The sequence below is a fragment of the Pagrus pagrus genome (assembly GCF_965226575.1).
Source record: "Pagrus pagrus genome assembly, chromosome: 11".
NCBI classification, from domain to species: domain Eukaryota; kingdom Metazoa; phylum Chordata; class Actinopteri; order Spariformes; family Sparidae; genus Pagrus; species Pagrus pagrus.
In genome coordinates this window covers 9,158,048-9,175,833 of record NC_140195.1, presented here as the reverse complement: position 1 = coordinate 9,175,833, position 17,786 = coordinate 9,158,048, and the positions used below count along the sequence as shown (strand labels likewise).

General features: G+C 38.5%; 2 protein-coding genes across 3 annotated transcripts; one reads left to right on the top strand and one right to left on the bottom strand.

The window, feature by feature from the left end:
- Window positions 1-1,993: 1,993 nt before the first annotated feature.
- On the top strand, window positions 1,994-10,157 carry LOC311264740 (uncharacterized protein; the record flags this gene model as incomplete). The annotated part of the gene is made up of 12 exons (XM_084365831.1): window positions 1,994-2,481; window positions 4,188-4,437; window positions 4,558-4,672; window positions 4,776-4,871; window positions 5,326-5,461; window positions 5,560-5,727; window positions 7,894-8,019; window positions 8,887-9,136; window positions 9,244-9,358; window positions 9,458-9,553; window positions 9,789-9,924; window positions 10,011-10,157. Exons 1-12 carry the CDS (start codon window positions 2,401-2,403, stop codon window positions 10,155-10,157), a joined length of 1,716 nt encoding a protein of 571 aa, XP_084221957.1. The 5' UTR covers window positions 1,994-2,400.
- A 1,429-nt stretch (window positions 10,158-11,586) lies between these two features.
- On the bottom strand, window positions 11,587-16,500 carry LOC311265205 (cell division control protein 42 homolog). Of its 2 annotated transcripts, none has more exons than XM_084366606.1 (6): window positions 16,387-16,500; window positions 15,681-15,821; window positions 15,520-15,592; window positions 15,303-15,412; window positions 13,950-14,147; window positions 11,587-13,091 (listed from the first exon to the last, which is right to left on the bottom strand). In XM_084366606.1, the coding sequence occupies exons 2-6, from the start codon at window positions 15,783-15,785 to the stop codon at window positions 13,002-13,004; spliced, it is 576 nt and encodes a 191-aa protein (XP_084222732.1). In that variant the 5' UTR covers window positions 15,786-15,821; window positions 16,387-16,500; the 3' UTR covers window positions 11,587-13,001. The 2 variants fall into 2 exon arrangements, with proteins under 2 accessions (XP_084222732.1, XP_084222731.1); XM_084366605.1 differs by lacking the exon at window positions 11,587-13,091 and adding an exon at window positions 13,196-13,768.
- Between the last annotated feature and the right edge of the window lie 1,286 nt (window positions 16,501-17,786).

Below are 17,786 nucleotides of genomic sequence, written 5' to 3'. Positions count from 1 at the left end.
GTGAATCCCTCCTGGTCTCAGGGCAGAAGTTGTCTGAGGGCAGGTGAATTTCTCCTGGTCTCAGGGCAGAAGTTGTCTTAGGGCAGGTGAATCCCTCCTGGTCTCAGGGCAGAAGTTGTTTTGTAGGATTTTCCTCATGGCTGTTTAGTATCATCTGGTCCCAGGGCAGAGACCATTGTTTCCCACCATTTTGTCTGAGGGCAGGTGAATCTCTCCTGGTCTCAGGGCAGAAGTCGTATTTTTCTATTTTAAGGCAACGTAGTTGGAAAAAAGGAGGTCAACTGTCTCTTCTGGTCTCAGGGCAGAAGTTGTTTTGTAGGATTTTCCTCATGGCCTTTTAGTCTCATCTGGTCCCAGGGCAGAGACCATTGTTTCCCACAATTGTGTCTGAGGCAGGTGAATCTCTCCTGGTCTCAGGGCAGAAGTTGTCTGAGGGCAGGTGAATCTCTCCTGGTCTCAGGGCAGAAGTTGTTTTGTAGGATTTTCCTCATGGCTCTTTAGTCTCATCTGGTTCCAGGGCAGAGACCATTGTTTCCCATAATTTTGTCTGAGGGCAGGTGAATCCCTCCTGGTCTCAGGGCAGAAGTTGTCTGAGGGCAGGTGAATCTCTCCTGGTCTCAGGGCAAAAGTTGTCTGAGGGCAGGTGAATCGCTCCTGTTTTTCTGAATGATTTACAATTTTTCTGAATGATAAATGTTTTCCTGGGGTCATACCATTTGACATGTAACCCTAAGCACACCTGACCATACCCTAAAAATGTCAAATTATCAAGATTTCAAAGAGAGTCACTAACTTCATGCAGCAGTTAGGCTAGTCAGGGGTCCTTCTCTGTGATATAATTTCCTGTCACATGGTCTTCTTGCACAAATTAACAAAATGGCTCCTTGAATGTTGGTTACACCACCTTGACACTTTAGGAAGTTGACTTGACAGACACAATTCCCCAGATTAATTATACTATTCAGAACAATGGTGTTCCATTTATTTTATTCATTATTGACCCAGGTAAATACACATAGACTATATCATATTTCTCTGCCCCTGTGAAGCACATCAAATAGCCTTGTGTGTGAATGGTATATATAAATAGCAGTAAACCTTAATTCCTGTACTTAAGTACAATGTTGGAGTACTTGTACTTATATTTTCCGTTTTATACCGCTTTTTACTTGTATTCCATTAAATTTCAGAGAGAAATACTGTACTTTTTACTGAACTACATTTATTTTATAGCTTTAGTTACGAGTTACATCGCAGATTCAGATTACAAATACAAAAGATAGGCCTAAATCAACAAATAAATTATGTAATATTATAGCTGAGGTTAAGATACCAGCAACATATTAAGTAATTAAAATCAGCCCCACTTTTACCAGGTGCAGCATAAGTGATGTGCACATTTGCCTCATAAATTATTATTTGGTAATATATAAATGATTCTGAAATGGGAAATATGTATACTATATGCTTTTGGTACTTTATGCCAATACATCCGTGCTTAATATCTTAAATGCATTACTTCACACTTTAAATCAAACTTGAAAATTAAAAATCAAAGAGCCACTGCTGCACCATGGGCTTGCAGGCAAAAGAAGATCAATGTCCATTCAAAGTTCCTTCTTGCTTTTTTTTTTTTTTTTTCCAAAAAGCAAGCAGGCAAACAAATAACAAAGGTAACCTGCATGCCTCTCCTGCCCTGGTACAGCAAAAATAATAACACTCCCTTGAATGTAGCTATATACAATTATTTTAACAGAGCATGACATATTTCAACCTGACAGCCTTTACCATCACGATGACTATCAAAATAAAATAAAAATAAATAAATACGTTTTAAAGTTTTTAGATGGGCGCTTGTTAAATATAACCTGGTCAACCGCTGCTTTACTTTAATGGTTAACTCCAGATCCAAAGGAGGTCACATTAACCCCGCACACCCTTCTTACTAACTCCTGGTCGCCAAGGAGTGAATAACAAGCGCATCCTTGGTGAACTGACAGCAGCTGAAGTGACTGAAAGCAAAAGTAACGTCGTATTTCTACGATAACTATATCTTCTACTACTAACTGAAGGAATACAGCATCTTTTTCTGGACTTCGACTGAATTACAACATCAATATCTTTAGCTGTTTGCTACTTTCCATGTCGCTATCGAGTATCTCTAGCGTTAACGTTAACTCGAAGTGCACTTCCGTGTTGTATTTGTTACGTTAACGCTGGCGTACATACGTTTTAGCTAACGTTAGCTTATATCCATGGCTGTGTGGCGTTAAATTAAGTTAAACTACAACACAGTAAATACCAAAAGGTACACAAAAACCCAAAAAACTATTGTGGCAAGGATTTATATCTGGTTGCGAAGACGTCTCTGGTCTGGCTGTATGTCCCAGACATCAAGACATGGAGGACTGTTTGAATGTATCCCAGCGTCAGAAACCGACCTCGGCTACAGTAACGGTACCGTCAGGATTACTTTCAACGGTACGTATGAGTTGCACCCTGCACATGACTGTAGTCAGCAGGCTCCAGGATTATGTGTAACTGGATTACATCAAGCAAACAGCAACAGATGCACTACTCAAAATTAGTCAGGGGTGTTGGGATATGGGTACATGTATTCATTTGCATGGATATGCATAAAAGTCAAATGCAATAAATGTGTCGCATTATATTATGGGGACCAAAAATCTTCACAAAACACAAAATAAAAATTCAGGTATGTCACAGAATAAACAATCAACAACACTAAAATATGTGCCTCACTAATTTTGAGCTGTGTGTAGTGAATTGCAGGATGGTATCCTCATAAGGCTGTGTGCAATGATGTGTGCAAAAAAAAATGGAAATTATAAATACTAAAAAATAATGAGTCACAGATAGAAATCTGAAATATATGAAGTATATCAATAAGTGATCATTAGTCAGTTATGTTTTGGTTGACTTTATAATTTTCTATATGGAAATATAAAATCTGCATGGATTGTACAAATCTTGTACAATTTTGAGGTATTTTACTTTAGTATTTTCATTTTCTGCTACGTCATACTTCCTCTCCACTACATTTATTTGCTGAATTTAGTTACTTTGCAGATTCAGATTATTCAGTGTTTATAGGCTGTTAATTGTGAGGTCTTACCGATCACATATTGTTGTGGGTGGGACATTGAGGATGTTGCATCAGAGCCAAAGTAGTAATTTTTAGGAAGTGAAAACTTCTGGTATTGAGGTATTGTAATGATCCCTCAGATGTGGTTAATAAACACTTTAACAATAAACTTTGTTGTCTAAAATGACACCAGTGCACTGAAATAGTAAAGTTATTGGGAATTTAATAATTATAAATGACCCCAAGCATCTTCCTCTGCAATATAATCTCAATAAAAAATAGTTTTCATATCACCGCAATTTGGGCAACATCAGCCTATATCAGTATATATCTTGGATCGGCCAATATTGGCCGATAATATCAGCCAACAGATGTATCGGTCGGCCTCTAGTTACAATTGCAATCTATACAAACTATACAATTGAATTGTGAGCATGCTCAAGTACAAATTTGCAGAGCAAAAAGGGAGACAGGCAGACATATACAGAGGATGGAGTTCACCAACTTGATGGCCTGAGTATAAAAGTTAAATGTTTGAGTTTCCTTTATGGACTGTATTTATATGGTGCTTTTCTGGTGACCACTCAAAGTACTATACACAAGTCAGCATTCACACACCCTGGTGGCAGAGGCTACCATGCAAGGCGCCACCTGCTCATCAGGAGCGATGACCATTCATACACACTCACACACAGATGGAAAAGCCACCAGGAGCATAATGTCTTGCATCTTGGTTCAGTGTCTTGCCCGAGGATACTTTGACGTGTAGACTGCAGGGAATTGGAACACAGACCATCCGATTGGTGGATGGCTGCTATACCCCCTTAGCCACAGCTGCTCCTAAATTTCCTTTGAATGCAACCGCTCTGCATGATGTGTTAGACCACACAGTATATTATGGAATAATATGTGATCCTAAAATTTGCCCAACGACCCAGTCGTAACACTTTTTTGTGTTCAGTGTTTGTGTCTGTTTATTAAAGGCGAAACTAACTAAAGAAGTGAAGCAGTAGGGGGCATGGCTCCAAATCTAACTGATTATGTAGTTTGAACTTATTTGTTTCCTTTTATTTCTTATCAGTTCTTCCCTGTTCTTCTGGAGATCCTGGAGGAGATCCTCCTTCATATTCCCCCTGATCAGGTGGTGTGTGTGTGTCGGTTAGTGTGCCATCAATGGAAAGAAGTGGCTGATAGTGAATCTCTGTGGAGAGAAAGGTGTCGGAGGGAAGGATATCTCCTCCGTGATGCTTCCAAAACGCCCCGAGACTGGAGGTTGTTTTATTTCTTGTGTAAGAAGAGAAGAAATCTTCTCAAGAATCCAAGAGGAGAACGTAAGAAGCAACAGGAGTAACTTTACTCAACATTTGGTGGCATTGAAAATTGTATTATTTTCTAAGTACAATTTAGCACTCACATGATTTCTCTCACAACCCTCCTCTTTGTTTTTATAGAAGAACTGCATGGCTGGCAGATTGTGAAGAATGGTGGTGATGAATGGGCTGTACACGGACTCAGAGTGCCACATCCAGATGAGACGGTCCAGAAAAACTTTGTGACCTCTTTCAGGTGGGTATTCACTGGGAGTAGGAGAGATGCAAAAAACAAATGGCATTCATTTTCTGTGCTATATTCTTATTACGTGGTAGCTAAAACATTTTCTGTTGTTCAGCATGTGCACGAAGTCGCAGTTTATTGATTTGGAGAAGGAAGGTTATAACCCATCTTTTATGGATCACTTCCAGCCAGACATCAGGATATCTGACTGGTAAGAAAAATACACAAGACTTGTTGATTAAAAGGTTATTCAAGTTCACAACTTCATGTTTCTGTGGTTATGGCAATCATTTCTATCAAGTATAAGAGATAAATGTTGAGATATGGGATTGTAGCATCATCATTTCAAACCAAAAACCATTGTTTACAACCTGTCTGATTACTTGATTGCACATTTTTCACCCTTTTGTGCTAAATTGTAAGAAATGCTCTAAAACAAAACAATACAATACAAGCAATACAAACTTTGCTTGTATTTGAGTCATTCCATATCAACTCATCTAGCTCCTCATGATAACAGAAAATATCAGAAAATATACAGTCAAAATATCTTAAAAAGTGGATTCTTCAGCTTCGAATCTATATATAGCAAGGTACATATTGTGTGTTAACAAGCTATGTAACCACAGATGAAAAAATGACTGTGCTTTACATGTGTGTTGCAGGTATTCCCCAAGAGCAGATTGTGGCAGTAAATATCAGATCAGTGTAGAGTTGCTGAATCAAAGTAGGAAGCCCGTTCAGATATTTGCTCCTGAGAATGTTTACTTTGAGCAGTGGTCTGAGGAGAAATGGAATCAGGTATGAACAGAGCGCAAGTCATTTATTTATGATGACGATGTTTAGAGCGGGTAAAAAGCCCAATGACAACTGTAGCCATACTGATGTGTATTTTTCAGATGACCCATGTATTCCAGAACTACGGACCAGGAGTAAGATACATCCGTTTTACCCACGGAGGCAAAGACACACAGTTCTGGAAAGGATGGTACGGGATTCGTGTTACTGAAAGCTGCGTGGAGATATGTCCAGCAAAGGACACACAGCTCTTGAGGATTCATCTTCCTGCCTCTACCTGAAATTGCACCTATCTTACCAGCCGCAAGACTGTTTGCTGGTAATGTTTTCACTTTGTTATTGTGTTTATGTGTGTGTGTGTGTGTGTGTGTGTGTGTGTGTGTGTGTGTGTGTGTGTGTGTGTGTGTGTCATCATGACAAAATGTGGTCCTGGAGACAGCTATTGTATTTCTATCTTTGGACAGATTTGTGTCAGTGCAATAGCATCAAAACTGTGCAAGATATAGTCATGAGACTTTACAAGTGTGTTGTCAAGATCAAATTGAAGCTACAGTGTGGTCCGTCCGATCCATGAGTACTAAATACTAATGTACTAATGTAGGAATGTATGCACAACTATCAGTATGTGCGTTCTTTATGAAATGTTTCATTCACCCTATTAAGAATATATATATATATTAATTTTATCATTTATTCACTCTGGTGTTTCTCTGAAGTCACTTTAAAAATGTTAATGATTTTCTCTTCTGTGTGACACTTCCCCTTGACTTCTAAGTGAAGGTATGTTCTCCAATATATTTTATACAATGTGTTTAGGCTAATCTTCAACCCATCAATGTTTTGCGTGTTTATTTAATTGTGTTCAGAGTAGTTTTTAGACAATCTTCCACAATAAGGCATCAGTGGAACAATGAAGTACAGTAACTGACTTAATCAGTATTACTGACCTGTGGAGTATGTCAACATCGAAGAAAGTGTAGCACTACTCTTTGGCTTATCAGCTTTAATGGACATTTTTCTTTGCACAGCTCAGTACTATATAAGTTGCAATGCAGAACATTTGTAATGAACTGTATTTTGTGGATTAAATGAATTACAGTATCACTTTTATTTCAAACTGTTTAAAAGTTCAAATATCATAATATGCACATTTTAATCAGTGATGTCTACTGTATCTGATTGTGTCCACATTCCTTTGTTGAACAGCACATTATCTTACAGTCAACTCCTGATTCAGATTTAGATTGCTCTTTATTGTCATTTTACCCTACTACAATGAAACTTTGTTTGGCTTCGCTCTGTTAATTAAATAAAAGACATGTAACTGGAAACAGAATATAGAACAAAGGCAACTAGATAAAAGCTAATACAGAAAACAAATACAATCAAATAAAACAGTAAGTAAAAGCAGCATCATTATTTGCCTTACAGTCACATGATTTGACGCTATTTTATTTCTGAGCCACATTGTCAATTATTAAAAAAATGATCCCATCTGTTTGTTGGTTATCACTTTTTCATAACTCTGGTATGGATTGGTCACATGAGTATTAATTGAGCACATATGGGGATACACAAGTCCAGAAATGTTCCACAATGTACACGAACACCTAAGAAACACATCTGCTTAAAATCATTGCACTTATTCACCTGAATATACAGTAATTACATTTGTCATAGCTCATTTCAGTGGTGAGTACGTGTATTAAAAATAATTCTTTGCATGCTTACATTATTATTATTTTGTGCATGCATAAGGCCATTCTTAGCATGCTTATAGGGATGACACATACCGGAAGTTTTGTTTTTAAGGACTGATCTAAGAGGGTTCGCTCCTAATTCTACCCGGCGTACACCGAAACTCGCCCCTGTTGGCGGAAAGAGACGCAAAACTGACGTTTTTCTCTGTTGCTCGTTGTGTTTGTGGAGTACGTGTATCGCCGCTGTCGGGTTTAACAACCAGATGTCTGTGTACGTTCAATAGATTTAGGTACGTTTGCTGCGTTAACATTTTAGCGACTAGCTCCGCCCACGGCTCTCCCGTCCAGCGACTGTCCTGGGAGGTAAAAACGAACGCACTCTTGGTGAAATGCTTATGAGTAACGTCTGTCGAGAAGATGTGTCACCCGTAAATTGTTTATAAATACGGAAAACCGAAACTGACTGTCGGTATAGTGGGATCGCTGGTAATGTGTCGACTTGACGGTTGTCTGTAACGTATTCTAGCTACTTTTACTTCTGTTGACATGTCAGGTTTCTTCCTCGAGCCGCACTTCCGTGTTGTGTGTTATGTAAATGTGTAAATAACTGGTCATATATGTGATTCTGCAGCTATACAAGTGATCACAGACGTGTTATCTTCGCCAAGAGGTCGTGAAGGAGATTATAGAGATTTGAGTACATTGTGGGTGCAGTGCTCGTAAACACGTCACTAGTCTGGGTCTGTCCCAGGCATGAAGAGGAAAGCTAAAGCTATGGGTGTAACTCAGAGCTCGGATTCCGCTAAAAGACACAGAGAGGTCCCGTCTGCAGGACAGCCTGCCTCGCTTTCACAGGAATCTGTGAGTACCTCACACGAATCCCAACTCAGAGCAGCTGTTGACAGCTTCACATGACGTGACTGCAGCTAACAGAGGTCACAACCAGGTGTTACATGCTCCAAGTCTCACGTGAACACTTGTAACTGTCTGTTGACTTCAGATCATAACCACAGACTGAATGTTTATACTCCAAGTGACAACTGAATTGAAATCTCACAGCCTGCTTATTTTAGATGCATCTGGCTGTATTTATAACAGCACTAGTTGACACGTGGGCCTAATCTCTTTTGGTTTCCGTTTTATTTTGAGAAGGGGGCCATGTTCAGCCTGAGGAAACCCCCTTTTGAGAATGGAAAATGAGTAAACAGGAATTAATCAGAAAAATAAAAGAGTCACAACTGAGTATCAACATTGACTCTGCTGATGCAGCTTACTTTAGATATTGTGGTTTTTTTAATCAGAGGGGGCATTAGTCAAAAGTAGGGGTCGACCGATATTGATTATTCAAAATCAAGGAGACTGACGACAGTAAAAATGGAAATCTTGCTGTCAAAATTTATTGTAAGCAGTGACTGAATGTAACTAAGTACTGCACTTAAGTACAATTTTATAATAACACTCCACTACACTTATTTGATAACTGCAGTTGCTGGTCACTGCAGTCGTATTGTTGTGAGAGAAGATGCTGCATCAGAGCCAGAGCAGCACATTTTTCAATTTCATCTGATTTCATTGGCAATCTGACAAAAATAAATCAATGATACTGATAATCTGAAAAAGCTGAATATCTTCCCTGATAATCAGTCTATCCCTGGTCAAAAGTCAGCGCTTGAGAAGTATTGATTAACCAGAGGGTGAGCTTATCCCTGTCCCGTCTGTTCTTTTCAGTTCTTCCCTGTTCCTCTGGAGATCCTGGAGGAGATCTTCCTGAACCTCCCTCCTGATCAGGTGGTCTGTGTTTGTCGGTTAGTGTGCCATCAGTGGAAAGAAGTGGCTGACAGTGAATCGTTGTGGAGAGAGAGATGCAGAAGAGAAAGATATCGCCTCCGCGATGCTTCCAAGACACCTGAGGACTGGAGGTTGTTTTACTTCTTGTGCAAGAAGAGAAGAAATCTGCTCAAGAACCCAAGAGCAGAACGTAAGGAGTCGGACTATTTTTACTGAACATTTGGAGGCGTTACGACCATTATTTTCCAGCTGAACGACCAAATGATTTCTCTCACAACCCTCCTGTTTGTTTTACAGATAAAATGAAGAACTGGCACATACTGGAGAATGGTGGCGATAACTGGAAAATAGAGGAAGTTATGGTGCCACATCCAAATGAGACAGTCCAGAAAAATTTTGTGACTTCTTACGGGTAAGTATTCGCCAGCTGTGGCTCAAAAAACATATGAAAGCTTTATGATATGCTGCATTTCTGTTATTTATTAGCTAAAACCCTGTCTGTTTTCCGCAGAATGTGCAGGAAAATGCAGCTGATTAATCTGGCAACAGAAGGTTACAACCCATCGTTTATGGATCACTTCCAGCCAGACATCAAAATATCTGATTGGTGAGAATACATAAAAAAATACTTTAAGTAATCAAGGTATTACTTGTCAAATGGAGATCAACATAAGCTGATGTAACTGTTGAACTAAATAAAAGAAGTAAACAAGACATATTGAAGCAGGACTGTGTTGCTGCCACTGTCATTAAAAACACAGCCAATGAAGGAAGATGAAAAAAACTGGCCCATTGTTGAACCAAAATGCTGACATCTGATCTACGTGCTTCTTTTTTATTAGGTACGCCCCACGATGGGATTGTGGCAGTGAATATGAGATCCGTGTTGAGTTGCTGAACCAAAGAAAGAAAACTATCCAGACATTTGCTCCTGAGACGATCTACTTTGAGCAGTGGAACGATCAGAAATGGAGTCAGGTATGTGCACAGTACGAGGCAGTGTGAGTTCAGAGGAGGTACGAAACCTGAGGATCGCTCTAGACTCACTGATATGTATTTTTCAGATGACCCATGTATTCCAGAACTACGGCCCGGGAGTGAGATACATCCGTTTTACTCACGGAGGCAAAGACACACAGTTCTGGGCGGGATGGTATGGAATTCGTGTTACCGACAGCTGCGTTGAGATATGTCCAGCAGTCGACACGTAGCTCTTTGGGATTCATCCAACACCTGCTTCCTGCCTTTTAATTGCAAAATTGCACCAGGTCTTATTTGCCTTATGTAACCTGCAGTCATTTTACATGTTTCATAAATGTTTCTTTGTGTAAGGAAAAACTATAAATATTGTATATGCATCAGTTTCTTTATGACATTTAATTTTCAAAAACTATCCCAATGTCGCACCTGAAGAAGATATAGCAATAGCAGCGTAGCATACTGTGGTCCTATAAAGGTCATGAGTTAGAGTAGTACATAGCACTCAGTAGAGCGCATACATTATTTATTTTGGCAAGACATAATAATAACCATCATTAATTAATGGTAAATTCATAGTTAATTAAAATTTAGTTAATAGTTATGACTGTTTAACAATGAAATGTTTTATAAACCATTTATTAAACGATTGTGAAGCTTTATTAACATTACGTGCGCCTCATAATGGCCATCCAGGTGTTTATAGATGAACTACACAGTATTTATTAACCATATACTGAGTATTATGAGAAGGTTTGGGAGGGTTACTATAAAAATGTATTCTGGTACAGTTACTAATTACCTGTTAATGTGTACTACCTAATCCAAGTAATGTAACTGGATTACTCTCCGTTACTTTTGGATTACCTCAGTACCGAACGTATGCAAATAAAGACAAGCCAGAAGAAATATCAGTAAGATTACTTTTATTTAATCTTGATAAAAATATTTCACTCATGACCAGCGAGTAATCCCATTACATGTAGTCTGTTACTCCCCAAGCCTGATTATAAACATTAGTTGCAACTTTACAATTAGGTATTGCTTAATATATGGTTTATAAAGTAGTTTATTATGTCGACAGTGAAATAACTATTAACTTAAGTTTTACTGACTATAAATTTACTATTTATTAATGGTGGTTAAAAAGCGGTACATTTATTTTATTTATATTTAAATATCATTAGTAATGCATTTCACTGCCTGTAAATGAAAGTGTGGATCACAGGCAATTATCCACTTTTCACACTCTTTGCAGTGAGGTTAATTGTTTCAGTACCAAAGAGCCATTATGGCCCCTGAGAACACAGTGAGGTTTGTCACTTTAAAAACACAGCCATATCATGCCTGAATTAAATCATTCAAGTGTTGTCATTCGCCAAATAATCATGGAAACTATTAAGACAACATGTGATGTCATTATTCTGAACATCTGCGACAAGGCCAGAGCTAACGCTACATGGGAAGGATTGTGTCAATACATGCTATTGTTGTACTATGGCACTACTGTAACTGATAAAACAGCATGAATGGAAATATTCTTTGCACTGCTGGCTGTAATGTAAAAGTTGTGATGATGAAGAAGTGTAATAATTGCAACTGTCCTTTTTTTTTGTTGTATAATCTGTTGTATTCTGTAATTCCATCAAATCAGACAACATGTAGTTTTTAAAGGTAGGTTTATTCATAATACTGGTTTATTGTTATGCAAGATACAGTACAACTTTGATGTCAATTTCATTAAAAATCCAAGAAACGCGTTCTCTTAACATTTTCCTGGTTAATTTCATGTCAGGGTCATTTCGGCTTTTCTACAAATCTCGTTATCAGTAACACACACACTGTATTCAGTCAATAAGTTATGAGTGATTCTCGCTATATTTACAAATTCAAGCCCACCGTGAAGGCATGGATGTAGTAAAAGACAAATAGTGCTAGTTCAGTCACTCAAAAATATTCACAGGATCAGAAACAATTTATAGCATTTTATAAGAACGGGTCACAATGTGCTCCTATCTGACTTAACGGTGTCGCAGAGTAGTGAGTAACAAGTATGTTCAGTTTACAAAACAGCTGCTTAGCCTGGGGTTACAGGCTGACGTGCTCCTACAGAGTTCAGCCATCACAACTTGTCATAAGCATTCAGGACGACCTTCTTGTTAACTTACTTTGATTACAAAATGTAAACTGAAATTGTGCTCTACTGTAACTCCTTGAATGTGGTTACTTAAATTGACCCTGGTGTTATTAGTGATTCATCACTTCTAATGGAGAGTTAGCATTGCATTTAAAACTTAAGCTCCATTCGTTTATCACTCCTTTGTCAGATTCTGTGAATCTCCACACCGACAGGCGTCAATAAATCTTTTTTTGGCAAACTAGAACTGTGGTGGAGCATCGCCTAGAAATGTCAAATTTCATAAATCTGCCCCACAGGCCATGTTGACACTGAATATTAAATTATGTAAAATACACTGACTTCTATTAACCCTTAATGTATCATTCTTCAAAAAGAAAAAAGTTTGGAAAACTAAAACATTGAGTTCTAAGACAGTGTCAACCAAATGTTGTCTTGTACACCGAAGTTTAACATATAGTAGAAATGATCCAATTTGAGGGAATTGCTTCAAGAGAAAAAACAAACAAACATAATTTAGGCATCTCATCAATCCGTCATCAGCTTGTTTTACAGGGCAGTCAATAAAACAGTTGCTCTATTAATGAAAACGCTACTTCATTGTCCGTTCTTTTGTAAAAACACTTATGTAAAATGATCACAATGTGACCAAAACTGAAACGCTATCTAATAATGTCATGTTTGTTGATATATTTAACATAGTCAATGTTCACATCTTGTAAGACCATTTCAGTGGCATCAAATCATCACAAACAGCATCAAATGTTACTCAGTCTTAAATCATGTTCAACACAGTGAATATGTATTCAGGTTAAGTCAGTCAGAAGGCAAATATTTCATGATACCTCGACTCGTGCTGGAATGTGCTTGTGCAGCAAACCTCTTCAGTACTGTTAACCTAGATTTGGAAAGTGGTGTGGAGGAAGGCTGCGACGCGACTCTAGAGCAGAACACATTTACGTCTTTTCTTAGGTTCAGGAGGCTCCAGGGCAGCCAGTATTGCCTCATCAAACACATTCTTTAATCCTTTCTGTGGAAATAAAATATTAATATTCAAAACAGGGGCTGCGTTCCAAATACAAATTAACATCTTCAGGGAACTAATTGCGAAAAGAAGGCTGAGCAGAAATGGAGCAGGGCGATCAAAATTTTCCTTTATTCAAATAACATTATACAAGACTCTCCTCGTGATCAACTTGTCTGAGTAAAGACAAAAGCCCATGGAAAATTTTGATGCTGCAGTAGAAAAAATGTTATCACTGTCTAAGACAGAATTTAGCATAAATGCTTTGTAGGGTACAACTGATGCTGAAGAGCTCAATACTGAGATAATAACAGAATGTCATTTTTAAAAACAAACTCAGTCATGTACAGTTACACAGACTTGCACACAAGCAGAAAGAATTAAAGATTGGCACTCTTGTCTTATCAGGCAGCATGGATAATTGTGATTAGGCCAAGTTGAAAAAGAAAGCACACATGAACAGAAGGAAATAAAGTTAATGGGCACAAAGTTTTGAAGTTTAAAAGAGCATTGTGGTTATTTTAGTGACAGACATCTCTTTACAACGAGTAAGCAGCAGACGATCGAGAGGCAAAGCCAGATGCAAGAGGACATCAGAACAAACAGCATTTTCTCTTTCTTTGAGTTTCAGGGGGTTCTAAAGCGGCTAAGATAGCCTCATCAAATACGTTCTTCAGTCCCCGCTACAGAAAGAGGAAGAGAAAGGGAGAAAGACAGGCACACAACACAGAGTTAGATGGAGTTTTTAGCAAAATGCTGTTAGCAAAAGGCAAAGGCCAAGTATTTCCACACTTGTTAGGGGCGTAATATCTAAAAGCATGCCTGCCACACCAGCTGCAAGTGTCATTTAATGGGAGATCTTACCTGTGTTAGGGCTGAGCACTCAACATATTTGACTGCCTTAAGGTCGCGAGCAAGCTTTTCGGCTGTCTCCGGGGTGATTGGCTTCTGTTTGTTCTTGGCTAGCTTCTCCACAGTGGAGGGGTCGTCACGCAGGTCGATCTGAGTGCCTACCAACAGGAACGGGGTCTTGGGACAGTGGTGGGTTATTTCAGGAACCCACTAGAGAAAAAGAAAACGACATTAGCTTCATCACCAAAAGGCAGATACACATGCTTAAAGATTAAGCGAAAGTAGAAGTATGAGAATATGCAGGTGCAACCTAGCAAGTCAGTTTGGATGATGGAATATAATTGTGCGAAACTTTTTCCAAAAGAAGCCAAAAAATGTCAAAGTTAAATTTTAGTGAATTAAAGGGGAGCATGGTAGCATCAGCAAACTCTCATTTATTTATTTTACATAAATCATATGAATTCATCTAAGTGTCTCTCAATAGTTACCCCCTGGGCATCTACAACAAAATACATATATTTTCAAAAATTTCCATCCACAATGACCATAACTGCCTATGATTAGAGGGCCATTAACAAACAAACAAACCACAGTTTTTCGGAGAGTTCAAAAATGCCTCTGGCATTAACATTTTGTTTTGCAAATCTTAAACAGAATCATAAGACTACAGTATAGGAGTTTTTATGTTTATCTACTTTTTAAAGTACTTTCAATTCGACCCATATCAGTAATCATAGGATCTGTGAAATATTCACTTGAGTCAGATTCTGTATCTATAGAAATCCACAATGTGTGTTGCTATTTCAAAAATGAAACTGTTACTCAATTCATTCATCCTTTGGTATCAGTGAATGTTTACACATTAACTCCTGGTTATACTACTTTACAATCGTCCAATGATTTAAAGCGGCACTGCGTAGTTTTGGAGAAGAATTCATTTTCTGAATTTTAATGTTTTCAATATTAATGAGGTGATAATACAAACTCAGACATATTTATCGTTTCCATAACTGACCAAACAAGCTGTTCTTTGAAGAACATAGGGTACACAGAACACTGTTTGAAGATAGAAAGGTGGCAGGGTCCGCCATATATAAACAAAATAAAAACAGTATGATTGTGGTGTCCTTTGAGGTCAGTTTGTTTATTTAGTCATGAAAACGAAGAGAGTTTGTTTGCTTAGGAATAAGAAAAATCAAGATCTTTCTCTTCTGATTAAAATGTATTCCCCAAAACTACATAGTGCACCTTTAATAATATAATATAGGGTACTATTACGAGGAATATGCCATGCAAGCAGTTCAATTTCAGATAGCTGGAGGCAGAGTGTGTTGTTAGATTTGCTGATGAAGTCTTTGAACTCACCTTTTCTTTAACATTCTCAAATGAGGAAGGTGAAACAACTGAGAAACAGACTAGAAAGACATCTGTCTGTGGGTAGCTTAGAGGTCTTAACCGGTCATAGTCTTCCTGACCTGTAGAGAGACCACACTGCAAATTAACTTACCATGTGACATGCCACAAACTGTACTTTATTCAAACAGTATTGCAATCAAAGCGGAAGAGTAAAACAGGATCTTACCTGCGGTATCAAATAAGCCAAGGGTGTACGGTTCACCCCCGATCATAACAGTAACTGCATAGTTGTCAAAAACCTGTGATAAAAGAATGAATGGTATGTTCAAGAGAACTTTTTGGATTTCTTAACCAAATGAGTCATGCAAACACACCAAACTTACTTACTGTTGGTACATATTCAGAGGGGAATTTGTTGGTGGTGTAGGAAATCAACAGGCAGGTTTTACCCACTGCTCCATCACCCACCACCACACATTTGATAGTCTGCATCTTTGTGCTTTCTGATGCTGCTGGCAACAACGTTGGCTGCAGAGACAAGTAATAACTCATTAGGACATTTCATATTTCAGGCCTGTAAATAATCTTAAGTGAGCCAAGTCTGCCCCCCTTATCAACTGCTAATGACAGCTTTGATGAAGCCAGGATATGAGGAAAAGGCTGTGTTTCCTAGCATTATCTGGTTAAGTGTAACACGCCCCATCACCACAACTGTCTAACAGGCTACCGTTAGCTAGCGTTACTCACTTGCCTATTCACTTCAACACCTAGCGAACTTTAGCATTTGTAAACAAGGTAATGGTCCACCCGCACACAGTGGCACTATCTACTTAAACAAACGGTGATGAAATGTAACATTTATTTGTGTATCGGTTAGCAAGATGAGCTAACGCATCGCTAGCAAACATCGGACAACGCTAGCTAGCTTAGCAACCGGCCGGCTAGCGTAAGCGTTGAAAGCTAACGCTGGCTTAGCTGCTGTAAATGTTACCCCAGTTTCAGTTAAACATCTCGAGGCAGGGGACCAACATCCAGGCGTGTATTTGTAATCAATCCGCACACAGATACGTCAGGAAATGTTTGAAATACGCACCAATCTCCCTTCGTAGCTCCGCTAGTTTACTAGCTGTCTGTTTCGCCGGGCGTTGGCACCAGCGAGCACTAACTTGCTACAAGCTCCCCGATCCTCCCGACTGCCACTGGAACCGTCAAGCTACACGTAATCAGACCGGAAGTCACCTTCAGAGTAAAACATTTAGCAAGTCTTACAAAATCTGATGCTACATGTCAGAGGAGAGAAGGTGTAAACATTAAATCTACAGTTGTTAGTTTGAGGTATTTCTCCCTATGTGTTTATTTTTGTCAGTGATGAAATGTAAATAAGTACATTTTCTCAAGTACTGTACTTAAGTATAATTTTGAGGTACTGAGTATTTACATTTTTCACTCACATTTTGGAGGCATCTATTGTAGCTACTCTTTACTCTGCTACATTTATATTAAGTTGAGTTAGTAGTTATTTTGAAGAGTGCATGCTGCATCTGTACGGAGGATTGAAACTACCAAAATAAATCAATAAAAAAATCAATCAACCAAATAAATAAATAGTTCAATAAATAAATGTATATGTAATTTCTGTCTTCTTTTCCCTTTGCATTTTGTAAAAATAATACATAAACAACAAAAAGACACAAAGAAACACATTTAAAATGAATAAATTAAAACATAAAATGGCTAATAAAAAGTAAACAAGAGAATTCATACAAAGGTCAATACATAGCCCTCCATCAGAAAAATGCTGAATACTGGATCAGATAGTTGGCCAGGCCTTTAATTAGTCAACCCATAGTATACGGTATATACATGCACATCAGTATATATATAGGGTATTTTAACATAATACCTTTACTTTTACTCGAGTATGACTTCGGGATGCTGATTATTATAAGCTACAATGTATTCATACGTGTTACCCACTTGTGCTTTTACTTTGAAGGATGACTTTCCCTAGTAATGGTGTCTGTCTTGACGTGAGTTCTTGCGAAAGAGGTTCCTGCTGCAGAAGTGGTGACATCACCTCCTAAACGGTCCATCGCACCTTGCATCCTCACCTGAAAGTGAGCTTCACCTCCTCCACAGTAAACACACTGACAGAGGGCCCTTCTGTATCTCAACACGAAGATGTATTGATTCAGACTTGACAGGAAGACATGAGAGAAATTAAGTGATTGAGTGATCTGGGTATCAAACGTGCTCTGTGTTCAATGCAATGCAAAAGCCCTCTGACATGCTGGGTTGTTGTTGTTCACACCAGTCACTTCTCTTTTGAAGACACAGTAACATCTGTGTCTTTCCTAGCATGACAAGTCAAAATGTCTTCAATGCTCAGAGGTGTCTCTAATGTTTTGTCCACTCCCATGTGCATAAAAGAGGGTGGCAGAGTATCAAAAACAACCCACAATGCAGTCCAATACAGCGGTAAATATGATTTTA